The sequence below is a fragment of the Hylobates moloch genome, unplaced genomic scaffold (assembly GCF_009828535.3).
Source record: "Hylobates moloch isolate HMO894 unplaced genomic scaffold, HMol_V3 SCAFFOLD_2, whole genome shotgun sequence".
NCBI lineage: Eukaryota > Metazoa > Chordata > Mammalia > Primates > Hylobatidae > Hylobates > Hylobates moloch.
This window is the reverse complement of record NW_026652277.1, coordinates 127,151,669-127,177,744: the sequence shown is the minus strand read 5'-3', so window position 1 is coordinate 127,177,744 and position 26,076 is coordinate 127,151,669. Positions and strand designations below refer to the sequence as shown.

At 43.0% G+C, this 26,076-nt stretch overlaps 1 protein-coding gene across 3 annotated transcripts in view; it reads left to right on the top strand.

Moving 5' to 3' along the window:
* PPIL6 (peptidylprolyl isomerase like 6) overlaps nt 1–21,396 on the top strand; it is a 51,832-nt gene extending 30,436 nt beyond the window's left edge. The window contains exons 7-8 of one of the 3 annotated variants that reach the window (XM_058435468.1): nt 9,521–9,656; nt 21,230–21,396. In XM_058435468.1, the coding sequence (XP_058291451.1) occupies nt 9,521–9,656; nt 21,230–21,287 (194 nt within the window). In that variant the 3' untranslated portion in view covers nt 21,288–21,396. Of the gene's footprint in view, nt 1–9,520; nt 9,657–10,830; nt 10,953–16,732; nt 16,943–21,229 lie in introns of those variants that run through there. The other 2 variants (XM_032156412.2, XM_058435469.1) reach the window with 2 other exon arrangements.
* Nucleotides 21,397–26,076: the final 4,680 nt, after the last annotated feature.

The window sequence follows — 26,076 nt, the reverse complement described above, 5'->3', positions numbered from 1 at the left end:
AAAACAAGAAATGGGGAAAGGATTCCCTATTTAATAAATGGTGCTGGGAAAACTGGCTAGCCATATGTAGAAAGCTGAAACTGGATCCCTTCCTTACACCTTATACAAAAATTAATTCAAGATGGATTAAAGACTTAAATGTTAGACCTAAAACCATTAAAATCCTACAAGAAAACCTAGGCAATACCATTCAGGCCATAGGCGTGGGCAAGGACTTCATGTCTAAAACACCAAAAGCAATGGCAACAAAAGCCAAAATTGACAAATGGGATCTCATTAAACTAAAGAGCTTCTGCACAGCAAAAGAAACTACCATCAGAGTGAACAGGCAACCTACAGAATGGGAGAAAATTTTTGCAACCTACTCATCTGACAAAGGGCTAATATCCAGAATCTACAATGAACTCAAACAAATTTACAAGAAAAAAACAAACAACCCCATCAAAAAGTGGGCAAAGGACATGAACAGACACTTCTCAAAAGAAGACATTTATGCAGCCAGAAAACACATGAAGAAATGCTCATCATCACTGGCCATCAGAGAAATGCAAATCAAAACCACAGTGAGATACCATCTCACACCAGTTAGAATGCCCATCATTAAAAAATCAGGAAACAACAGGTGCTGGAGAGGATGTGGAGAAATAGGAACACTTTTACACTGTTGGTGGGACTGTCAACTAGTTCAACCATTGTGGAAGTCAGTGTGGCGATTCCTCAGGGATCTAGAACTAGAAATACCATTTGACCCAGCCATCCCATTACTGGGTATATACCCAAAGGACTATAAATCATGCTGCTATAAAGACACATGCACACGTATGTTTATTGCGGCACTATTCACAATAGCAAAGACTTGGAACCAACCCAAATGTCCAACAACAATAGACTGGATTAAGAAAATGTGGCACATATACACCATGGAATACTATGCAGCCATAAAAAATGATGAGTTCGTGTCCTTTGTAGGGACATGGATGAAACTGGAAAACATCATTCTCAGTAAACTATCGCAAGGACAAAAAACCAAACACCGCATGTTCTCACTCATAGGTGGGAATTGAACAATGAGAACTCATGGACACAGGAAGGGGAACATCACATTCCGGGTACTGTTGTGGGGTGGGGGGTGGGGGGGGCGGGGACAGCATTAGGAGATATACCTAATGCTAAATGACGAGCTAATGGGTGCAGGAAATCAACATGGCACATGGATACATATGTAACAAACCTGCACATTGTGCACATGTACCCTAAAACCTAAAGTATAATAAAATAAAATAAAATAAAATAAAATAAAAAAGAAAATGCATACCATGAACCTGACAATTTGAAGCAGAACAACCAACACCAAGACATATTTTCCTAACATTATTGGACATTGAAGAAAAATTATTTGGGCATCTAGGGAAAAAGAGCAAATGATTTATAAGGGAAAGAAAATTAGATTATCATATTCTTTGACAGCAACACTTTATGCCAGAAGAAAATGGAATAATATATTTATGAACTCAAGCAAAGGAAACGTGAGCAAGGATTTTATATCTAGTCAAACTGATGTTGAATTATAAAGGGCACACAGGTTTATCAACATGCAAGACTTCAGAGAATAGTGTTGCCATGAGCCCTTTCTGCAGCATCTGCTGTAGAATGAATTTCACAAAACTAAATATTAATAATAAGAGAGACCTTGACACACAACTGGTGGTGAGCATTAATCATATTATTATTTGTGAATTTATTATATTCAGTGAGGAGTATGCCAGGTGTGGCAGCATGCACCTTTAGTCCCACCTACTTGGGAGGCTGAGGCAGGAGGATTGCTTGAGCCCAGAAGCTTGAGACCAGCCTGGGCAACATAGCAAGACCCCATCTCAAAGGGTGAGAGTATGCTGTATGATGATATGCTTGGGCAGTGGAGACATAGGCTATTTAAAAAATAGAAGAAAATGAATATATACAAGTTTTATTTTTTAACTATTCTCAGTAAAGTACACCAGTGATGGTATTATTAGTATTGTTATTTTGAGACCGTTGTATATGTAATGTGGGATAAAGTCATTGAGTAATTATGGAATATTCAAATTTCATAATTTTCTTTGTCCTTGAGAATCAGGATTCTCAATGTGGAAGAAAGAAGATAGAGATGAAATATAATAGAAGCTAATAAGAATATTCCATAGTCCCGGCCGGGCGCAGTGCCTGTAATCCCAGCACTTTGGGAGGCCGAGGCGAGCGGATCACAAGGTCAGGAGATCGAGACCATCCTGGCTAACATGGTGAAACCCCGTCTCTACTAAAAATACAAAAAATTAGCCAGGTGCGGTGGCAGGCGCCTGTAGTCCCAGATACTTGGGAGGCTGAGGCAGGAGAATAGCATGAACCTGGGAGGCGGAGCTTGCAGTGAGCCGAGATAGCGCCACTGCAGTCCGGCCTGGACGAAAGAGCGAGACTCCATCTCAAGAAAAAAAAAAAAGAATATTCCATAGTCCTGAACATGACTTTAAACTCAAGAAATATCAAATGTGTATATATATAGCTCTATCCACTGAAAAGGTCTATAAACAACGACCACAACCCAGTAGCAATGCATAGTCCTAGAATTTAGATTGTTGTTTTGAAATGTCATTTCTCACTTAAAGAAACCAGAGTCTCTGGGAGAAATGGCAGATGCCAGATCTCAGGGAGGAAATCTACCAGATGAGCCTGGAACCTCATGTTCTATTAGATAGCAAAAGTGGCCTTTGTTGTACGATGCTACAAAGTGTGGAGATTTCTGAAAGATTACTGGGGTCATGTCAAAAGGCCTCAGGAGCCAATTTGAAGAGGGTCTCACTGACCAAAGATGGAGTAATTTGAGCTTCACAAACAACAGTAATTGCAATTGATCAAAACCCAACAAATATTTCAAATCTGTGAGTTTATAATGATATTATAAAATAAAGGCTAATGGGTTACCTTTGGAGGAATACTAGGAAATGAATTTATCATGAAAAGTGGTAAGTATAGGGAAAGAATCAAGCACCACCTTTCCTATATGAACTGTACTAAATTTTAGATAAGGGGAAACATCTCTTTATAAAAGTATTGCCACTGATAAATGAAAAGCAAATAATAGAATTGGAATGTCACCATTTTGCTGCCCCCAGTGAAATAATGGGTCTAAGCATTTGCTGCATCAGTCTGCTAATTTCACAAAAACAGAGACAACCAGACATGATGAGGCTTCTGTTGAAAGAACACACTACCAAAGAATATCAGTCTGACTAAGCCTCTGGACTCAGCTGCCGATTTGCAAGAAATACAGTCAGTTCTGTTGTAATGCGACATATGTGTTCCTAAAAAATCTCCACACTTTGGCCAGACATGGTGGCTCATGCCTGTAATCCCAGCACTTTGGGAGACTGAAGTGGGAGGATTGCTTGAGCCCAGGAGTTCAAAACCAGCCAGGGTAACATAACGAGATCCCATCTCTTAAAAAAAAAAAATTAGCTGGGTGTGGTGGCATGCACCTGCGGTCCTAGCTACTTGGGAGGTTGACGTAGGAGGATCTCGAGCTGGAGAGGTCCAAGGCTGCAGTGAGCCATGATCATCATGATCATGGAGCCATGATGGACTCCATCCTGGGTGACAGAGTGAGACACTGCCTCAAAAAACAAAACACAAACCAAAAAAATCTACACTTTGCAGCATTGTGCAACAAAAACCACTGAGTTTATTGCGAAAATGAGGTTTAAGAAAAACTTTCTTGATGGCATTAAAAAACAGGATAGTAACGAAAAAAAACCAGCAATACAGTTTTACATATTTAAATGGTCACGAAACATACATACCTTGTAAAAGACCTGAAGTTCGTGAAGGTGGGTATGGGAAGAGTTGCAGCTTTTGAGCAATTTTGAAGTGGCGGAAGGAGGGTTTTCTGCAATCAGAACCCTAGGTGTGGGTGGGAGAGGCTCAGAACAGCTCCAGGGTAGCTGGTAGATAGATCTGAGGTGTATGTGTTCCTATGTGGCTCCGTGTAGCTGAATGCAGTTTTCATTTCCCTAGTGTTTCTCATGGTGGAAGAATGTAAGTGGGGGCAAAATCCATAATGCACAAGGCTTTCCCTAATATATCCATCAAGTTGAAGCAAATGTGCATTTTCAAAACAAGTATAGCAGAACTGACAGGACAGAAGACAGGGCAACATGCTGGACTGTACCATGTGTGCAATCAACAGACTCCAGACTGGGAGAAATTCTCGAGGTTAGACAGCTCAGGTTCATTAGTAATAGATAAATGTAAGGAAAAGAAAGGGATGGAGGTAAGAACCTGCAGATCAAAAGAGGCTTAAAAAGCATAACCAATTTTTTTAAATGGGAAAGACTAAATTATAGTGCTTAGGGATGCATATTTTGATGTTAAAACTATAAAGAAACATTAAGTGCATGGTTATATAAAAGTCGGGGGAATGATTCCTTTTGGGTGAGAGAGGGGCTTGACAAGGAACTTTGGGCAGAGGCCAGCAAAGTTTCTTTTCTTGGCCTGAGTGGTAGTTAAAAGGGTATTTGCCTTATAATAACTTTATACATTAGTTTTCTGTGGCTTTTTGTGTCTATATTTGAATAGAATGAAAAGGTTATGAAAAGATACCTTTTTTTTTTTCCTTTTTTGAGGCGGAGTCTCTGTCTGTCACCCATGCTGGAGTGCAATGGCGTGATCTCGGCTCACTGCAACCTCCACCTCCCAGGTTCAAGTGATTCTCCTGCCTCAGCCTCCTGAGCAGCTGGGATTACAGGTGCGTGTCACCATGCTCAGCTAATTTTTTTGTATTTTTAGTAGAGACGGGTTTCCCCGTGGTGGTCAGGCTGGTCTCAAACTCCTGACCTCGTGATCTGCCCACCTCGGCCTCCCAAAGTGCTGGGATTACAGACGAGAGCCACCGCGCCTGGCCGAAAACATATCTTTATTGAATCGATGGCCAAAGTGAAAGGGAAAAGTAATAGCTACTTTCCTTCTAAATTCCTGCAGACAGCTTTATCAAATGAAAACATGCAAGTGACACCATTCCTTTAGTCATTCATAAAATACTAAATTCCAAAGTAGGTGCTCACATGGTGCTAGGGCCTGTGGCAACAAAGATGGTATAACCGAGTTTCTACTTGGAAGGCTTGTAGTGGTTTTGTGCAGATAGATGTTAAAACAGATCAACTACAGGTGCTGTGTCAGTTGCTGTTAGAGAGGAAGGAACTGAGTACTGTGGGAAAAGAAAGAATAGCTGCCTGGAGAGTTGGATGCCGTGGCACAGAGAAGCTTTGAGTTGGGTCTGCAGCAACACGTTGCAGATGGAGAAAGGACTCTCCTGGCCCCAATCCCTGATGAGAATCCACTGTACCTCTCCACCCCACAACCATTATCAGAGCACCCAAATGCTTTGTGCTCAGAGGCACAGCCTCAGATGGAACGTGGGCCTCCTGTCCAGGAGATTGATCTGTTCACTCATCTCCTTGCCTGACCTCCTAGACACCCCTGAGTCTCTGCTGATTATGCCTCACCCCATCCTTAGACTGTGGTAGTATCTGGTCTCCAGATAGAATCTTTGCTGTCCTCACTATGCCCATGGAGTCCCAGTACGTTCAGTGAAGTTTTTATTATTCGGTTGGTCTGGTAGGACAAAATTATAAAAAATCCAGGAAGCAATCAAGTGGGAAGAAGAGATGTTCCAGAAGGAAAGATGAGTAACTGTGAAAGCGAGAGCACAGCTAGTCCTCAGAACAGCTAAGGCATGGGTCTGTCTCCCTCATCCCTTCAACTGCCTGGAAATGTGAATGCAGCAGCCAGCCAGTCCTTCCTCCACATTTCTCTCATGGGGTCCTACTTCCATGAGATGCAGAATTAAAACTGGGGCTGTGAAAAACTGCAACCACAAAACTCACTTTTATTAAGCTTAACACAAAAATAATGCAATTAATAATGTATCATTTAATTAGATTATTTTATAAACGAATTAATTTTTTTTAACCTAGGGAAAGTCTGTTTTGCTTTGTTTTGAATCACAACTTTTAAAGTCCTAAATAAATAGGCTCTTTCTACTTAGGCAAGTTTCAGGTATTGGTTTCTGTGTAGGTTGTTCCCACACATACTTTATCCCTGGCAGAAGCACTCAGGAGAAAATAGGCTTGAATCAAACCTATTTACTGACCAGTGGCCTCACTCCTCACCAAACAAAGAGGACAGAAATTCCTCTATGGGGGCCTTTCACTCTGTTTAAACCTAAAGAGGCTCAGCCCCCTTCAGCAGCGCTGTTTACTGCCAAAGGGTGCATTTTGATATCATGGAAGTATAAAGCAACTTAATGTTTTAAGTGTTAATGAAATGTACCAAAAATTTACTATTAGAAAAAAAATCAGGGAACTTTATGTTGGTAAATAATTTTTTTAAAAAAAATTATAGCTAGCCAGGTGTGGTAGCACACACCTGTAGTCCCAGCTACTCAGGAGGTTGAGGCAGGAGGCCTTGAGCCCAGGAGTTCAAGACTAGTCTGAACAACTAGCAAGATGCCTTCTCTAAAAAAATTTAATTTAATTTAATTTAAATTATAGCTCTTGAATTTTAGAGCTTTATGGAATCTTGAAAAGAAGTGTAAAGAGGCAGAAGGAAAGCAGAGGGGTTGGAAAGATCGAGAAATACCGAGGTGAGCAGACGGTTAAAGAGTGAGTCAGAGAGACACAGCAGAACAAAAGAACACGTAAATTACCCTTGTCTTGTAATACTTTATGTCTGCAAAGGTAGTTAGAGTTAATATTTAAAACGGTTCTTTCTTACACATCATTTTATTTGATGCATACAAGATCATGCCAAGTCGGCCAGTTATGGCATGACCACTGAGCGGTTTCCGTAGGCCTTGGCATTACTGCCTGGCTGGAGCAGCATAGCCTCGGGTTCTTAAGATTCACATACACATTCTGGACTTAGAGAATCCACACATAGTCATTTAGTTTTCACACTTTTTTTCAGGTCCATACATTTTTAAGTTTCTAAGTCAGGGACTACCTGCACCTTTTAAAAATATAATTTATTCTGTCCCTTTATAGCAGTGGTTCTCAAATTGTCTCTAAGGATTTCCATGCTGTCCTAAATAAATGTGTTTAGGAGATAAGAGGGCTCTAGGCACTTTTTTTTTTTCTTGAGACCGAGTCTTTCTCTGTCATCCAGGCTAGAGTGCATTGGCGCAATCTCAGCTCACTGCAATCTCCACCTCCTGGGTTCAAGCGATTGTTGTGCCTCAGCCTCCTAAGTGGCTGGGATTACAGGCATGCACCACCACGCCCAGCTAATTTTAGTGATTTTAGTGGAGACGGGGTTTTGCCATGTTGGCCAGACTGGTCTCAAACTCCTGGCCTCAAGCGACCCACCCACCTTGGCCTCCCAAAGTGCTGGGATTACAGGCATGAGGCACTGTGCCTGGCTGCTCTAGGCACTTTTTGCACTGTTTTATACATGGGCTTTCACATAGGTAGCAATTTCTTTGATAGGTATTATGATTAACTGCTTTAAAATTATCCCACAATCACAGAATTTTTTATAAAAATGTTACAACTCCATCATTTTCTTTCCCAATTTTTAAAGAATTTAAGAAAAATAAATCAGAATATGTAAAAGCAATAACAAATACCATTCTGTTAAAACTCTGAATCTGGGCCAGGCACGGTGGCTCACGCCTGTAATCCCAGCACTTTGGGAGGCCCAGGCAGGTGGATCACGAGGTCACCAGATTGAGACCATCCTGGCAAACATGGTGAAACCCCGTCTTTACTAAAAATACAAAAAAATTAGCTGGGCGTGGTGGCGGGCACCTGTAGTTCCAGCTACGAAGGGAGGCTGAGGCAGGAGAACGGCATGAACCTGGGAGGTGGAGCTTGCAGTGAACCGAGACCACACCACTGCACTCCAGCCTGGGCAACAGAGCGAGACTCCATCTCAAAAAAAAAAAAAACTCTCTGAGTCTTTGCTGTGGGCAGATTTCCATTTCATGCAATTTTCTGTGAAATTAATGAGATTTTTTCTTTATTTCACTGAAATGAATAAGGAGCATCAGCGTAATTATATAGACTCATTTGTACAAACATGCCTCATCAGCATTTCATAAGGTTTCAGGGGTCTTTATTCAGTTTTCAACTTACCAGGCTGAAAGTAACTACCCAGATATGGCTTAATCACTTAGTTTGCTTAGTTTTGAAACTTAGTAACAGCAGTTGCAGTTTAATAAAATCTTATAGACAGTTAATATTCATATTTCTCAGTTATTCTCAGAAATTTGTGAAGTTATTGAATGAAAAATTTCACTGAATTTCTCATCCATTATTTCCTTCTGTGTATTTGAACTTGGAGGCAAAGCTGGGAATGGTACATCTTCAAATTGGTAGCCTAATAATCACCATACAACTCTTTTTACTTCTAAATCTTACACTAAAAAAGCTATTGCTTTCCACAAAATCTTGGTCAATCCAAATAAGGTTTCAGATTAAAATTTATTTAAGATTGGCCAGGTGCGGTGGCTTACGCCTGTAATCCCAGCAGTTTGGGAGGCCGAGGCAGGCGGATCACGAGGTCAGGAGATCGAGACCATCCTGGCCAACACAGTGAAACCCCGTCTCTACTAAAAAAAAAAAAAAAAAAAAAAATTAGCCAGGCATGGTGGCGGGCGCCTGTAGTCCCAGCTACTCGGGAGGCTGAGGCAGGAGAACGACATGAACCCGGGAGGCGGAGCTTGCAGTGAGCCGAGATCGCACCACTGCACTCCAGCCTGGGCGACAGAGCGAGTACTCTCTCTCTCAAAAAAAAAAAAAAGAAATTATTTGAAGATTACTAAAAATAAAATAATTAATTTCCTTTCATCATCAACATTTTTAAACTACATGGAATGGGAAAGTACATGGAATGGAAATCTGCCCAAACATTTAGGGCCACATTTATGCCAACTAATATGCTGAGAAGCCTGGAGCTAAAGCCATGAGGAGACAAGGTTCCTGCCTTCACCTACTAGAGAAGAAATGCCACGTAAACCAATAATTACATAGAGTGTTATAAGGACTGTCCAAGAACGATGTGTAAGATGCTTGAGGGGTTCAGGGGAAAGGTCAGGTCCACAAAAGACTTCTCAGAGGAGGTGTTTTTAATGAGCATGGTGGTAGTTTGAAAGAAATACCAAGACAGCACGAGAAAGTTTGCTGACCTTTATTCTTGATTAGAATACTGTATATATTTCCTTGTACATTATTAATTTTCTTAGCACACTTGTTTATGGTCAGGACAAACTAAAACTGAATGTTCAAATAGTTCTAATAAGGCTTTACAGTTTTTTTAACAGCCCATTTGAATGTTTGAAAATAATTTGAAATAAACAGAATATTTACAATTTGGAATCCATTGATAAATATGATTGAGAGTGTTACCAAGGGCTCTATTTGTTACTTATATGTTACAATAAATTGAGATAATAGAAATGTGCTAATGACCTAGTGATTATTGTCTTTCCTAGATGAAAGCTTTTCAGTTCCTCATAATAAAAGAGGAGTACTTGGAATGGCCAACAAAGGCCGTCACAGCAACGGGTCACAATTCTATATCACACTGCAAGCAACTCCTTATCTAGATAGAAAATTTGTGGCTTTTGGGTATGTATATTGTAGATCTGTTTATATAATATTCACACCTGTAAAAATGTCATTTAAAAATATTTGGATAAGTATTGTATATAGTGTATAGGTAGCTAAAAATAGGGCTTAAATGCAAAAATAATACAAATAGAGACAAAAGTAAGAAATATTTTGCAAGAAGTTTGCTATCTATAAAAACACAGAAACTGGCCAGACACAGTGGCTCAGGCATATAATCCCAGCACTTTTGGAGGCTGAGGTGGGAGATTGCTTGAGCCCAGGAGTTCAAGACCAGCCTGGGCAACATAGCAAGACCCCATCTTTACAAAAAGATTAAAAATTAGCTGGCCGGGCATGGTGGCTCATGCCTGTAATCTCAGCACTTTGGCAGGCCGAGGCAGGTGAATTACTTAAGGCCAGGAGTTCCATAGCAGCCTGCCCAACATAGTAAAACCCCGTCTGTACTAAAAATACAAAAATTAGTCAGGCATGATGGCATGTGCCTGTAATTCCAGCCACTCCGGAGGCTGAGGCAGGAGACTCACATGAACCTGGGAGGTGGTTGCAGTGAGCCAAGATCATGCCACTGCACACCAGCCTAGGTGACACAGCAAGACTCTGTCTCAAAAATAAATAAATAGGCCGGGTGCAGTGGTTCACACCTGTAATCCCAGCACTTCGGGAGGCTGAGGCAGGCAGATCACTTGAGGCCAGGAGTTCCAGACCAGCCTGGCCAACATGGCGAAACCCCGTCTCCACTAAAAATACAAAAAATTAGCCAGGCGTGGTGGCATGCACCTGTAGTTCTGGCTACTTGGGAGGCTGAGAAAGGAGAATTGCTTGAACCCAGGAGGTAGAGGTTGCAGTGAGCTGAGATCGTGCCACTGCACTCCATCCTGGGTGACAGAGCAAGACTGTCTCAAATAAATAAATAAATAAATAAATAAATAAATAAAAATTAGCTGGGTGTGGTGGTGTGTGCCTGTAGTCCCAGCTACTGAAGAAGTTTAGGTGGGAGGATTGCTTGAGCCTGGGAGCCATGATTGTGCCACTGCACTCCAGCCTGGGCAACAGAATGAGACCCTACCTCAAAAAAATATAAAAGACAAAATAAAAAAATAAAAACAGAAACCATTTAGGCATAGTCACGATAATGTTCTTTCTGTGTCTCTATCCATCTGTCAATCTTCAGCCTTAAGGATATTATCAATTCTTTGTTACTATGAATCATACCACAGTGCTTAATAATATACTAATATGTAGAAGTGAAGAGGTGAAGTCATTTAAATAATTGTCCATGGACATCATGAAGAAGTAGATGAAAACTATTCAAGTTACATATAACTTTTTTTACTGAACGATTTTCAATATGAAAACATCACAGGTAATAGTTATTATTAGAATATTATTAGCAAGATGCTTAAAGGCATGTGGACCTAAAATGGATGATAGAAATACTTTTCATCACTCCAGTGTTTCATCTCTCTCTTTAATTACTGAGTGAATATGAGGCAGGGCTTACTTCATCTTCCCTGAAATAATGTAAAGTGTTTGTATTTTTCTGAATAACTGTTAGATTTATTCCACCCACTCCATAGGGATAATTATTGACTCTCCAGCACCTGGAATGTCATGCCAGTGTTCATTTTAACCACAATAATTCCTTTAGTGTAATGCTTTCTGTGATACTTCCAGGTTGAAAAAATAGAAAGTGTATTTTCATCCATAAGATATCTTTAAAGAGGTAACATTACATTAATAGATGCATAACGTAAAACAATGACTTGTCTTAAGTTTTCCCTGGTCCCAAATAAATTGTATTCTGATTTTGAAAATGCATTATTAAATTAGTTTTAAGGCTGGATGTGGTGGCTCACGCCTGTAATCCCAGCACTTTGGGAGGCCAAGGCGGGTAGATCATGAGGTCAGGAGTTCAAGACCATCCTGGCCAACATGGTGAAACCCCATCTCTCCTAAAAATACAAAAATTAGCTGGGCATGGTGGCACGCACCTGTAGTCCCAGCTACTCAGGAGGCTGAGGCAGGAGAATTGCTTGAACCCAGCAGGGGGAGGTTGCAGTGAGCCAAGATCACGCCACTGCACTCCAGTCTGACCACAGAGTGAGACACCGTTTCAAAAAAAATAAATAGTTTTAAATCCAAATAACATTTCTTGAATCATTTAAATCCAAATAACATTTCTTGGACCATTTAAATCTCTGTCATATTGCTGACAGTCTCTATCCTCTACCAACTTTCTGGTGATCCTTTATATCTCAGCTAAAGGTACCTTTCTCAAACACAAACATGACTACTTTAAAACAGTGCTTCCATTACCACCTCCACATCTGCACAGCCTGAAGTCTAGAGTGGCGTTCCAGGTCCTCTGGCCCCACATCCTTTGTTCAGCCTTCACTTCTGCTGTTTTCCCAACTCATTCAAACAGAATTTCGTTAGGCACCATGCCATTCATGGTACTCGGTGCTGGGGAAAAACAGCGACAAGGTACAATCCCTGCTCTTCAGGGAGCTTAGAGTATGTTATGAAAAACAGGTCAAATAGCCAATAGCTATGTGACAGTGAGACATGGGCCATGCAAACTGTGTACAGGGTGCATTGGGAGATGGGTAAGAAAACACCCTCCAACTCCCTTCACCAAAGTGAACACAGAGCCTTACAGGGCGGCAATGGAGTGGAGAGCACTCGGTCTCCTTTCGATGGTTCCTGTTCTCTATGATCCACCTTCCTCTTGGAGAAATCTCTAATTTTTGTTATCACCACTCTGTCCTCAGGGAGGCACTGCCCTCCTTCTATTCTGCTATTCTGCCTCAAGTATGATCTCAGTGTATTCCTTAAATCTCCAAATTAAAAATAAACAAAGTCTCCAAATCACAATTGAGGCTGGGCTGGAATATTTAAACAAGACCTTACAGAGTGCTAAGGGAGAAGCAGAAAGGCAAAACATAATAGGCAACTAGATAATCTAGTTAAACTAATGAAATAGAACTCCTTCAGGGATACCTTCCTTCCCAGTTGTAGGGCTGCCTCTTCCCTATCATCTCTCAGTATCCCCAGGTGTGTCTGAGCTTTTGGAAGTCCAGACATGGTTAGCAAGGTCCAGAGAGATACAGAATTTTCCTCTCTGATCCGAGACAGGCACTCCTTCCAAGCCCAGTTTCAGGTACATGAACCTGCCGCTCCCTCAGATGGATGACACTGGGAATGTCCTTCAGGAAAGACTGCAGCGATCCACAGAGCATGGCTGGCCCAGTGGGCTTGTAGGGAAAGAATATCACAAAACAAGCCTGTAAGCTCTCCATTCACATGCACCCATTGTAGAGGGGGCTTGGGGGAGGGGGAATTATTTCATTTTAAGAGACTTGTAAGGTGGGAGGGGGTCATGGAAAGTTTCATGAGAAGGTGAGCTGAGGAGTGAAATGTCACGTAGAAATTAGCCAGATAGAGAAGCTAGAAATCACAATGAGTCAAATCAGTTTTAGGAAGAGTGAAGAGGTTTCACAGAGAGGCCCTGAAGAGTAAGAGAGGATCTTATCTACAAGTCATCTGTTCTGGGCAGAGCTTGGTACCTAGGGGAGAATGGAAAGGATGGAGGCCAGATAAGAGGGTCAGCAAGGGTCCAACTCACAGTGGACTGCGGGTGCCATGCTGCTGAGCACGAACCTCACCCAAAGGTGATGGGGGCCATGGGAGAATTTTACATTGTGAGCAACATAACCAGCTTCTCATTTTGAAGAAAAAATCTCTTTAGCAGAAGTGAGGAATGAATTGGCAAAGAATGAAAAGGAAGTAGCAAGACCACTTAAGAAGCTATGGTTGTAACAGGCCATAAATGAAGTCCTGCTCTAAAGCACCAGCAGTACAGATGAGCAGGTGATAAGTGGACAAACTGAAGACATTGAGAAGTTAGAGTAGAGAAGCACTTTGGGAGTCCGAGGTGGGCCGATCACGAGGTCAAGAGATTGAGACCATCCTGGCTAACACGGTGAAACCCCATCTCTACTAAAAAAAAAATACAAAAAATTAGCCGGGCGTGGTGGCAGGCACCTGTAGTCCCAGCTACTTGGGAGGCTGAGGCGTGAACCCGGGAGGTGGAGCTTGCAGTGAGCCAAGATCGCGCCACTGCACTCCAGACTGGGTGACAGAGTGAGACTCCGTCTCAGGGAAAAAAAAAAAAAAAGAGAGATCGAGACCATCCTAGCCAACATGGTGAAACCCTGTCTCTACTAAAAATACAAAAAGCCACGCATGGTGGCAGACACTGTAATCCCGGCTGCTCGGGAGGATGAGGCAGGAGAATCACTTGAACCTGGGAGGCGGAGGTTGCAGTGAGCCGAGATTGCGCCACTGCACTCCAGCCTGGCGACAGAGTGAGACTCTGTCTCAAAAAAAAAAAAAAGAAGTTAGAGTCGGGGGTGAGGGCCTGAGAGGAGTCCAGGCCAGCACTGTCCAGTAGAACTCTCTGTGATGATGGAAATGTCCTGTATTCTGCACAGCCCAGTATGACAGCCACTGGCCACATGTGGCCAGTGTGACTAAGGAACTATATTTAATTCTAATTAAGGGTTTGTTTTTTTTTGAGACAGGGTCTCACTCTGTCACCCAGGCTGGAGTGCAGTGGTGCGATCTCAGCTCACTGCAACCTCTGCCTCCCGGGTTCAAGCAATTCTCATGCCTCCGCCGCCCAAGTAGCTGGGATTATGGGCATGCACCACCATGCCCAGCTAATTTTTGTATTTTTAGTAGAGATGGGGTTTCACCATGTTGGCCAAGCTAGTCTCGAACTCCTGACCTCAAGTGATCCACCCACCTCAGCCTCCTAAAGTGCTGGGATTACAGGTGTGAGCCACTGCAACTCCAAGCCTATAATTAAGTTTAAATAGCGATATGTAGCTAGTGGCAACCATATTGGGCAGTGCAGGTCTAGGGTAACTCCTAGGATTTGGGAACTGTTTGGAGGGGTGGTACCATTTCACCAAGATAGAGAATATAAGGAGGAGGATTTGGGAGAGAAGATCATGAGTTCAAGTTGGACAAGTTTCATATTAGGATACCTATAGGATAGCCAGTTGGTGGCATCCCAGGAGGTGGATATTCAAGCTGAGTCAGAGCTGGAAATGTAATTTGGAAGCAATTTGTAGACTGGCAGCCAAGCTGCAGCCAGACCATAGTACCATCACTCCAAGAACAGTCCCTGTGCCTTTGCTTATCTTGTCTTGTTGGAGAACAGGCTTCATACTCTCTTTGGACAGAAATTAATCTATTTATCCTCTTCCCTTCATCCTCAGAATGTTGTCCTGTGTCATGGTTTTTTATTGGGATGGCAAAAATAGAGCCCAAAGGCAAAGAGAGGGCTAGAGTACACTTGGTGTCGGCACTGACCATGCTCCTATAAAAGCTCATGAGATGGAAGTTGCACCCTTCCCCTCAGCCACTGTCCAAGCCCAAGCACTGACAGATGGCACCAGTCCTATGTCTTGGCCTGTCTCTCTGCCCTTTTTTAATTGAAAGAACCATCAGAAGTCTAGCTCCACTCCCCAGGAAGTTCTAGCTCATGGCCAGCAATTGTCTACAGAGATCTAAACTAGCATGGCTTTTTTTTTTTTGAGATGAGTCTTGCTCTATGGCCCAGGCTGAGTGCAGTGGTGCAAACTCAGCTCACTGCAACCTCCACCTCCTGGGTTGAAGCAATTCTCCTGCCTCAGCATCCCGAGCAGCTGGGATTACAGGTGTGCACCACGACGCCCAGTTAATTTTTGGTATTTTATTAGAGACAGGGTTTCAACAGGTTGTCCCCAGGCTAGTCTCAAACTCCTGTGCTCAGGCAATCCACCTGCCTTGGCCTCCCAAAGTGTTGGGATTACAGGCATGAGTCACCACATCCAGTCGAAACTAGCATGGCTTTGAGCTGTCTTTTATTCATCACTCAGTGCATGTTGTCAGGTGCCTGGTAGTGCCAGGCATTATGCTAGGCACTGAGCCTGAGCACAAGCGTAATCCCTACCATCATGGGAGAATCAGAAATCAATCAAAGAAGCATACAAATAAATGTAAGGTTTCAACCCTGGGAACTTCTCTAAAGGAGCGACAGGGAACTTAACATAAGCAAGGTGGCCTGGGAAACTTCCCCAAGGAGGTGATGACTGAGCTGAGGTCTGAAGGAAGACCAGGAGGTGACCATGCCAAAGGGTAGGGGTGGGGGAGTAATGCAGGAGCTGTGGAAGAAGGGAGTGTGGAGCTCTTGAGGTACTGAAAGCCAGTCTGGCTGGAGCAGAGAGCAAGAGGAAGCATGTGGCCCAACCTCCCCGAGAGGCCATGGGAGATAGACCGTGCAGGCCCTGGTAGGCAATGGCAGGGATTTTTAGTCTTCATCCTAAAGATAATGGGAAATTACTGTCGTGTTTTGAGCAAGGAGATGAAAGCAGATTGCTATTATTGTCATGTTTTGAGCAAGGAGATAAAAGCAGATTGCTATTTCTAAAAGACCATGCTGGCCAGGTGTGGTGGCTCACACTTATAATCCCAGCACTTTGGGAGGCCAAAGTGGGAGGACTGCTTGAGGCCAGGAGTTCAAGACCAGCCTGGGCAACATAGCAAGATCCTATCTGTACAAAAATAAATAAACAAAAATATTGGCCAGGCCTAGTGGCACACACCTGTAAGCACTGGCTACTCAGGAGGCTGAGGCAGGAGGATCACTTAAGCCAGGAGGTCAAGGCTGTAGTGAGCTAAAATCATGCCACGGCACTCCAGCCTGGGCAACAGAGTGAGACCCTGTCTCAAAAAAAAAAAAAATCACCTTGACTGCAGGGAGAACAGAGGGGAGGGTGCCAAGCAGATGGAGGAAGCCAGCTCGGAGCTGCGGCAGGAGGCCAGCTGCCTGGATGATGGCCCTGGGTACTGTAGGTGTGGCAAAGTGCACACATCCAGAGAGGTTTAGGATACTTAGAGCTGATGTTCATTCAATTTGTAGGAAATTGTCTTAGCTATAGCTGGGTAGGACTCCATTTCGGAATGTTAAGTTAAATATGAAAACTTATGACTGACTAAATTTTCCATTTTTTTCTCCTATGTAGGCAATTGATTGAAGGAACAGAAGTGCTTAAACAACTAGAATTAGTTCCAACACAGAATGAAAGACCAATACATATGTGTAGAATTACTGCCAGTGGAGATCCTTATGCTTGATTTTCATATCAATATTTTCTGTGATAATTTATTACTGTGTATCTGATCAGCTGTTTGTGGATTTAATTAAACAGTACTTGATAAATTGTAATTTGAAAGCCATGGCAGACACTATAGGTTGCCTCATCTACACCCAATCCCTCCCCATCTTCCTTTCCTGTCTCTCTCATAGAGACTGTGAAAGGGCAGTACTCCATTTCCTAGACTCCTTTGCAGCCACAAGTGGCCATGAGAGATGGTTCTGGCCAGTGGGACAGGAATAGAATGCCAGTGGTCCTGCCCCTTCCCCTTCATCCAGTCTGGAATGTGGAGAGGCTGGAGCTGCAGCTGTCATCTTGTGGCCATAAAGAAAAGGCTGAGGTCAGTTGCGGTAGCTCACGCCTGTAATCCCAACACTTGGGAGGCCAAGGCAGGTGGATCACGAGATCAAGAGATCGAGACCATCCTAGCCAACATGGTGAAACCCTGTCTCTACTAAAACTACAAAAATTAGCTGGGCATGGTGGCATGCCCTTGTAGTCCCAGCTACTTGGGAAGCTGAGGCAGAAGAATCTCTTGAACCTGGGAGGCGGAGGTTGCAGTGAGCCGAGATGCCGCCACTGCACTCCAGCCTGGCGACAGAGAGAGACTCTGTCTCAAAAAAAAAAAAAAAAGAAAGAAAGAAAAGGCCAAGTACTGCAGAGATGTCAGCCCCAATCTCTTGAGCTGCGGGACTAATACCAGCAACCACCTACTCTGGAGTTCTTAGTATATGAGACTAACAGAGCCCTGTGTTGTGTTGTTTATGGTACTGTTGGTTGAGAATTTTGTTACTTGTGGACAAAAAATTCTTAATTTAGCAACATACCTGATAGCCTAAGACATCTGTAATAGAATTATGTTCTTGTTTGTAACTACATGTACTCCCAGGAGAAACTTGGTAAGTAACCAAATAGGAATGATGCAGAAGAAAAAGCAATTCATTGTAATATTTCATTGTTTATACTAGCATTCAGAAAGAGTATCTACACTTTGGATGTTTTCATATATGACATGAACATCATCCTTATCTCTCTGAGCCATACCAACCCTATGAAAACCAAGGGCTTGTTTTACAGTGTCCGTGGTGGCTGTATCATGTGATGTTATTGGAGATTCAGCTTTATCACTACTCTGTAATCTAAAGTTCTCAAGCTCGTATCACCTGGGGAGCTTTTAAAATGTAACCTAACAGACCTTGTTCTTGACCTACTGAGGCAGAGTTCCCAGGCGTGGGGCAGAGATTCTGTGTTCATTTGGTTCTTTCCCCAGGGTTCCCAGGCATGGGGCACAGATTCTGTGTTCATTTAGCTCTTTCCCCAGGGTTCCCATTTAGACAGCTGGGCACTAGTCATCTGGGAATCACTGCAAGGCATAAGGAACTGGTTCCAGCCCCCATGGTGTAATGTAATCAGCAGAGTGCTTGACTCTGCTATTGGTGACCTTGCTCAGCTCCTGTTACCACCACTACCCTGTGCCCCTGCTCTGCCCAGACTGAGAGTGCTTTTCTATTTTTTTTTTTGAGACGGAGTCTCACTCTGTTGCCCAGGCTGGAGTGCAGTGGCATAATCTCGGCTCACTGCAAGCTCTGCCTCCCCGATTCACGCCATTCTCCTGCCTCAGCCTCCCGAGTAGCTGGGACTACAGGCGCCCGCCACCACGCCTGGCTAATTATTTGTATTTTTAGTAGAGACGGGGTTTCACCGTGTTAGCCAGGATGGTCTCAATCTCATGACCTCGTGATCCGCCCGCCTCAGCCTCCCAAAGTGCTGGGATTACAAAGGCATGAGCCACCGCACCCGGCTGAGAGTGCTTTTCTTACCCTAAGCAGAATGAGGTTTGTCTTCCAAGAATGATCTCTATTTACATCGGTCTTAAAGAGGCAGGCTTCTAATGGATATGGGGCTTGCCAAAAGTAGGCATAGGCTTTTTTTTTTAACTTTTTATTTTGAAATAATTGTAGATTCATAGGAAGTTGCAAAAATAGTAGAGCAGTCCTGTGTACCTTTCACTTATTTTCCCCAGTGGCTATGCTTACAAAACGGTAGTACAATATCAAAACCAGGTAGCTGACATTGGTACAATGTGTGTGATGCCGTTTTATCATGAGTATATTCATGTAACCAACACTATAGAGAAAATATAGAACCTTTCCAGCACCTCAAAGACCCCCTTCCAGTACCCCTTTACAGTCACACCCACTCCCCTGCCCCCTGCCATCCCTAACTCCTGACAACTGGCATTTGCTTTTTTTTTTAATGACAGCTTTATTGCTATATGACATATGCTTTATGCTAAGACCTGAGGTGGATGGGAGGAAGCAGACCGTCTATGTTACATTCTCAACTGACCCAGAGCAGCATAGTGTTAAGAATGTGTGTTCTAGGTCCAGAATGCTGGTTCTGCCATTCCCTAGCTGCACAAACTCAGGCAAGAACTTTTCTGTGCCTCAATTCCTTCATCTGAGAAACAGTGGTACCTACCACATACGATTGCTGTGAGGGTTCCATGAATCAATAATTTCTATAAAGAACTTATGAGACCTGGTCTGCTGTAAGCACTCCATAAATTTAATAATAAATTACTAATGTGTAACCTTCAGGGTGTAGCCTCAGAGCTTGGACTTTTTGAAAGCTCTCCAATGACTTTGATAGCCAGATTTGGGAATCCCTGAGGAGAGTCTCCCTCTTCCTGTACTCGCAGACTTCTGGGCAGTCTGAGAACTCAGGTGATTTGTCTACAGCTTCCAGACCCTCTCGCTGGGCCTTTGCCCAGGTTCCTCAGGTCACACTGGGGACATCTCAGACAAAAGGGAGCTGGGCTTGCCACCAGGATTCAAAACAATTGGTGAATGAAAACTGATTCTTTGCAAGGAGCCCAGTTAAAACACATGACAAGCGTTACTCATGTAATAACAAACAGCAGGGCAGTTCTTACTGGTGATGAACCTATATATTAATGGCATTAGGCATTTTATCTGATGTTGTGAAAGAACTGGGATATTTGTGTGGCTGTAAGAAACTGATTCCAGCTCCCTTTGTCAGCAGCAATAGAAAGGTAGAACTCTGCCAGTCTTCTCAAGGATGGCGAGTTCATGGTCCCTTTGTTCAATCTAACTTTCCACTTCTGGGCTGTAGAAACCTCAACCACAGATCCATGCAGTGGTTCTTATCACCAGCACTTAAAAGTATACACACTGATACTTCTGTGCTAGAATGATTTGTATGTTTAACCTTATAGTTGAAGAAACTGATTGTTAGAAGGACTCAAAAGTTTACTCCAGTGAACTCCACATGTAAGACTTTGATTTAACCAAACTGAAATACATTAATTAAACAGAAGGGACTCTAGATTTTTCCACATCTACAAATAGGACAATAAAGGCCTTCTGATGATTTACACAAAATGCTAAGTTATATGTCTAAACTTGCCCTAACTGCTGATATGGCAAAGTCAAGTACATACGCTGTATCTTATACTAGGCCATGTGAATAAGGGAGGGCATATCTAAACATTTTTCTTATGTGGGGAGATTTGAGGTAAATATTTAAAATTCTATCCAAGGAATTTGTTTGCCCCTACTGCAAACAGTGCCGGTTATTTGTTAAGGAATGGATAATCTGGCAACCTCAGGATTCCAGACCCTGAGTTTTTATACATATTTTAAATGAAGCATATTTGTTTGAGAACCACCTGTCCATCAATGTGATGGTCAAATCACTTAACCTTTCACTGTCCCCATTTGTAAAAATAACAGAAGTTGAGTTGCTAGCTTTCTTCTGGCTCTAAAACTTCAGTGATTTTTCTGAGGAAACGCATAAAATCGGCAATTTTAAGTGAAATGGGGGTACATCTGTCTCAGTGTTCTGAGGATTGAGACAGCAGGTGAAGGTGTTTCTAATAATGCTTGGCACACAGCAGATATTCCGTTAAGAATTAGTTTCCCTTCAGAAATGTCTCCCGACAAAACCAGTCAGGCTACCACTGAGAGAATATCATCATCCTCATTTCAAGAAATATCAAGCCCTTTTTATACTGAGTATTAGCAGTTCTCACTAACATCAGATTAACTTTCAATCAACTGAACTAGTTCAAAGGTATATCTTTAAAATTAAAATTGGTCTCTACCACACCTAGCAATATTCTCCCTTATGGAGACTCATTTTTTAAACTATATTGATCTTACCATCCCCTACACTTCCCAAAGTGGAATCATCACCACTTAAATCTGGTGAGTCTTAAGACTTTCGTATATCATACGAAATATTGGTGACTAACTCAGTAGTAATGTATACAACATGAATTACAAGTTGCATATTTGATAGAGGGCTTTGTAAGGTGATAAATCACAGGTTCTTTTACTTTAGCATGCATCAGAACGCCTGGGCCTGTCAAACACAGATTGCTGGACCTCAGAGTTTCTGATTCAGTGGCTCTGGGTTGGGCTGGAGAATTTGAACAAGTTCAAGGTGATGCTGCTGCTGCTGCTGTTCTGGAGACGACACTTTAAGAACAGATGGGATATATTAGAGACAGATCTATGAGAGATCTGTGGCACCCAGGTATGTAGAAGAGAAAAGTCATAACAGTAAGTGTAACCTACAACAGAAAAGGAAGAATGAAGGAAACTGACAAGAAACCTTGATTTCATCAAGGCAGCAGAGGAGGTACGCATACATTGACCAATTAGACAGTGACCAGAATCCTGTTGCAAGGTCCTGAGGTTCTTAACAGGGCCAGATGTGAGACCTCCAGGTGCTGGACAGTGGCAACGTGGTAGTCAGGTCCTTAGGAAGGGACTTGGACACTTGGGCCGCTCAGGACATGCACTTTGCCAGTCAGTACAGAATTACTAGAATAACCAGAGTGGCCATGAGGTGTCTTCTGGCTGAAAATCAGCTCTCCAAGACAGGATCGGGAGAAGCACAGTGAATACCTAGGGACAGGGGAAGTCATAGCTAATCCAAGATATCAGCAAGCCACCTGAGGTGTAGTTTAGCTTGAACTTGGAGGTTATTCCTAAGTAACAAGTCAGGAAAAGGCTTCATTTCCTAAAGGACCAAGAGATGTAATGCAAAGAGCTCTAGCAGACCCAGGGTTTGAAGCAGACTACAAATAAAAATCATGCATCTCGGGTGCCAGCCTAAAGGGAACCTGGGCCGGGCTCCCTGACTCCTGGGCATCCAGGAGGTTTGTGCTGTTTGTACGCTAACCTTACATATGTTTGTAAACAAAGAAGCAAAAACAGTATGTATTGATGTAATTTTGTAGATGAATCACTGTTAAGAATTGCAGGGCTGGCATGGTGGCTCATGCTTGTAATCCCAGCACTTTGGGAGGCTGAGGGGGGAAGATTGCTTGAGCTCAGGAGTTCTAGACCAGCCTGAGCAACATGGTGAAACCCCGTCTCAAGCAAAAATATAAAAAATTAGCCAGGTGTGGTGGCGCACCCAGCTATTCAGGAAACTGAGGTGGGAGGATCACTTGAGCCCAGGCAGGCGGAGGTTGCAGTGAGCCGAGATTGCGCCAGTTTGACTGAAATAAGCCAGTTTATTTATTCATTTTTCTCAAAAAAGAAAAAAAATTGCAGCAGTTCAGGATAGAATAGTTCTGTGCAAGTCATAGTGTAAAGCAGTGTTCTCCAACTTTTTTTTTTTTTTTATGAGATAGAGTCTCACTCTGTCGCCCAGGCTGGAGTGCAATGGCACGATCTTGGCTCACTGCAACCCCCACCTCCTGGGTTCAAGCAATTCTCCTGCCTCAGGCTCCCAAATACCTGGGATTACAGGCGCCCGCCACCACACCTGGCTAATTTTTGTATTTTTAGCAGAGACGGGGTTTCGCCATGTTGGCCAGGCTGGTCTCGAACTCCTGACCTCAGGTGATCCGCCACCTCAGCCTCCCAAAGTGCTGGGATTACAGGTGTGAGCCACTGCATCTGGCTGTTCTCCAACTTTAATACTATACACATGTACATATCTTCTGGGAATCTTGTTAAAATGTAGGTTCTGATTCAGGAGATCTGAGGGGGAGGCCTGAGGGTCTGCATTTCTAGGTGATATAAATGATACTGGTTCGAGAACCACACTCTGGAAAGCAAGAGTAAAGCACTGGTTTTCCACCTAAGCTGCAGATGAGAAACAGCTGGGAAGCTTTTAAAACTGATGCTCAGCTATTACTCCAGACCAATTAAATCAGTACCCAGACATTAGTATCAATATTTTTCAACACACACCACCACCACTGATGTCACTAGGTAGTTCCAATGTGCAGCCAAGGTTAAGAACAACGGCTCTAAAGTGTAATGCTCCCCTCTGGTGCCCTGGCACAGTTTTCAAAGAAACATCCACAGTCAAAGTGGAGAGCCTCCTAATGACAGTATCTCCAGAATTTCACCCTTAATCTTAATCACAATATTAAGACTCTGAATATACAGTTTTAGCTAATATTTGATTTGTTCCAATCCTTCTCTTTGTCAAAACAGATTCGAATACTACTAAATGAGCTTTAATATATGCTGTTAAAACTCTTATAGACGCCAGCCCTTGTTTCCCACCCATACTCCTCTAGATGAATCTGCCCTGACCCACAGCTGAAGAGTTCGGGGAGCTATTTGTAGCAGCTGCTCTCCTACGCTTTTATTTATTTTATTTAATTTTTTTTTTGAGGCGGAGTCTCACTCTATTGCCCAGGCTGGAGGGCAGTGATGCAATCTCGGCTCACTGCAACCTCTGCCTCCTGGGTTCAATAGGTTCTTCTCCCTCAACCTCCCAAGTAGCTGTGATTACAGGTGCTTGCCACCACGCCGGGCTCCTCCTGTGCTTTTCAATGCAGCTAATTTTTGGCAAGGGTGGACAACTGACTGAAATAAGCCAGTTTGTTCATTTATTCATTTTTTTAAATTAAGTGCAGGGAATAAACTGGTGAGCACTAACTCTGAGTTAATCTAGCGAGAAAGACAATTGCTATATAATGCAGTATATGCTTTGTTATGGGTAAGTCCAGGGTGCACGGAGCAGGAACACCTTTTGTAGTCTGGGAGTGGGGAGAAAGGGGTAGTTGAATATTTTAAGGATAGCTTAAGATGGGAATGACAGCTTAGCTGAAAGACCTGAAAGGAGAAGTAGGAGTTGGTCAGATGCCAGAAGGGAATAAGAATGGTCTAGGCAGAAGAAATTGCACAGATGAAGATCCATATGCAAAAGAAAACATGACCAGTTAGGAGAACTGGAAGTTCAGGGAGCTCTAGTGTAGACTGCATGGATGGAGTCAGAGCAGAGAGTAGGTAACAGACAGGTTGGGAAGGCATGGTACTCAGTCAACTTATCTCTTCCAAGAGCTATATAAGTGGAATACTGGGCAGTGGAGATGATTGGCTGTGGGCCTATAGATCTGGCAATGTCCTGTAGGGTTGAAGCCTGAAACGAAGTCCTAGCAAACCAGCTCCACATGCTAGGGATTCCTCCTTTTAAGTTCAAGTCTCCCTTGGCCCTCACACACTTGATTTCCCACCCCTGAATGCCTATAAGATTTACTGTCATATTCTTACAGTGAATGGATTCCCTTTAACATAAGCTAGTACAAGAGGGTTTGTACTTCTTGCTATTAAGTAGTGGAGCCAAACCTCTGATTATTAAGGGGCCACTGGATGTTAGTTATAGCTAGAAGGCAGGGTCCTGTTTGGAGTGTTGATCTTTTATTTGGGGAAAGGTACTGACACAAGGCTGAAGCATTGTTTAAAAATTTGCTGTTTAAAAAACTTAGAGGTAGCTTATACTGCTAGAAGATTCACAAGCGCAGAAGCACTGTGTCTTGCTGCTTTCGAGAAAACAAATGGTTAAGAAGGTCGCTCTAACAACCAATCAACAATCTAATTGCAAGCAATGTGTCTAAGAGGAAATAACCTGAGTGATGGCTGACTTTGCAGACAGAACTCTCTGAGGGTGCCTTTCAATTGTGACTTACCCCCAGGAGACATTTAACAATATCGGGAGATATTTTTGGTTGTCACACCTGAGAGGTGGGGTGCTTCTGGCATCTAGTGGGTAGAGGCTAGGAATACTGCCGAATATCCAACAATGCACAGGACAAGCAAGAATGAGTCAGCCTGAAATCTCGATAGTGCCAAGATTGAGAAACCTTGCTCTATGACAACAATAAACAGAACCTTACTGTCAGGAACTGAAAAAAAAAAAAAAAGCTGTCTCTTTGAAATGGTGAAAATGACTTTGGAACTCCCCGATCTACCTCTACAGTTGCCATGCAAAATAAAACAAACCAATGGTTTTCTAGTCTTAAAACAAGCGCGTGAAATGTCCCTTTATCAGGACTGAGGAATATCTGAGGACTAGAGTTGAACATCCACGTGACAAACTGTTAAACAATGGTCTGCACAGAGGAGTGTGTTTATCCTAGGGTGGAAAGAAGATAACACACTGAGCTCTGAGAACAGAGCTTCTATTTACATTTTTTTTTTGAGACGAGTCTCGCTCTGTTGCCCAAGCTGGAGTGCAGTGGTGTGATCTCGGCTCACTGCAACCTCCGCCTCCCAGATACAAGCGATCCTCCTGCCTCAGCCCCACTAGTAGCTGGGATTACAGGCACGCGCCACCATGCCCGGCTAATTTTTGTATTTTTTAGGAGAGACGGGGTTTCACCATGTTGGCTAGGCTGGTCTCAAACTCCTGACCTCAGGTGATCCACCCGCCTTGGCCTCCCAAAGTGCTGGGATTACAAGCGTGAGTCACCGCCCCCGGCCCCTATTTACATTCTTAACCTTAAAAAAAAATTAAAGTTGCCTTGTGCTTTCATTTGGTCTGGGTGCCAGATAGTCAAGTGTTAAATATAGAGAGAGGCCTCCTGAGAGAAGAGCAGACACTTCTTTGAAGGGTTTATGGTGGGAGCTCACTTCCCTGACAGCATTCTCATGCTTCTGGGCTGGATCAGTCAAACTATCAGCTTTTTGTTTACATCCAAGCAACACTACTCCAACTAGCGTAGTCATTGGAACAAATGTTCATAGTCCTGAGGGTACAGAAGGACGACACTGAAAAGATTCCAAGGGGGAAATAAGAGCTATTTGAGCAAAAAGGTAAAGCACTAGGTAGTCATCTTTTTTGGCGTTCGTGGCACATCAAAACAGACCTCACGAAAGCAATTAATATTCCTATATTATTAGGATAACTTTGCATAATTAAAATTACATAAGTGTACA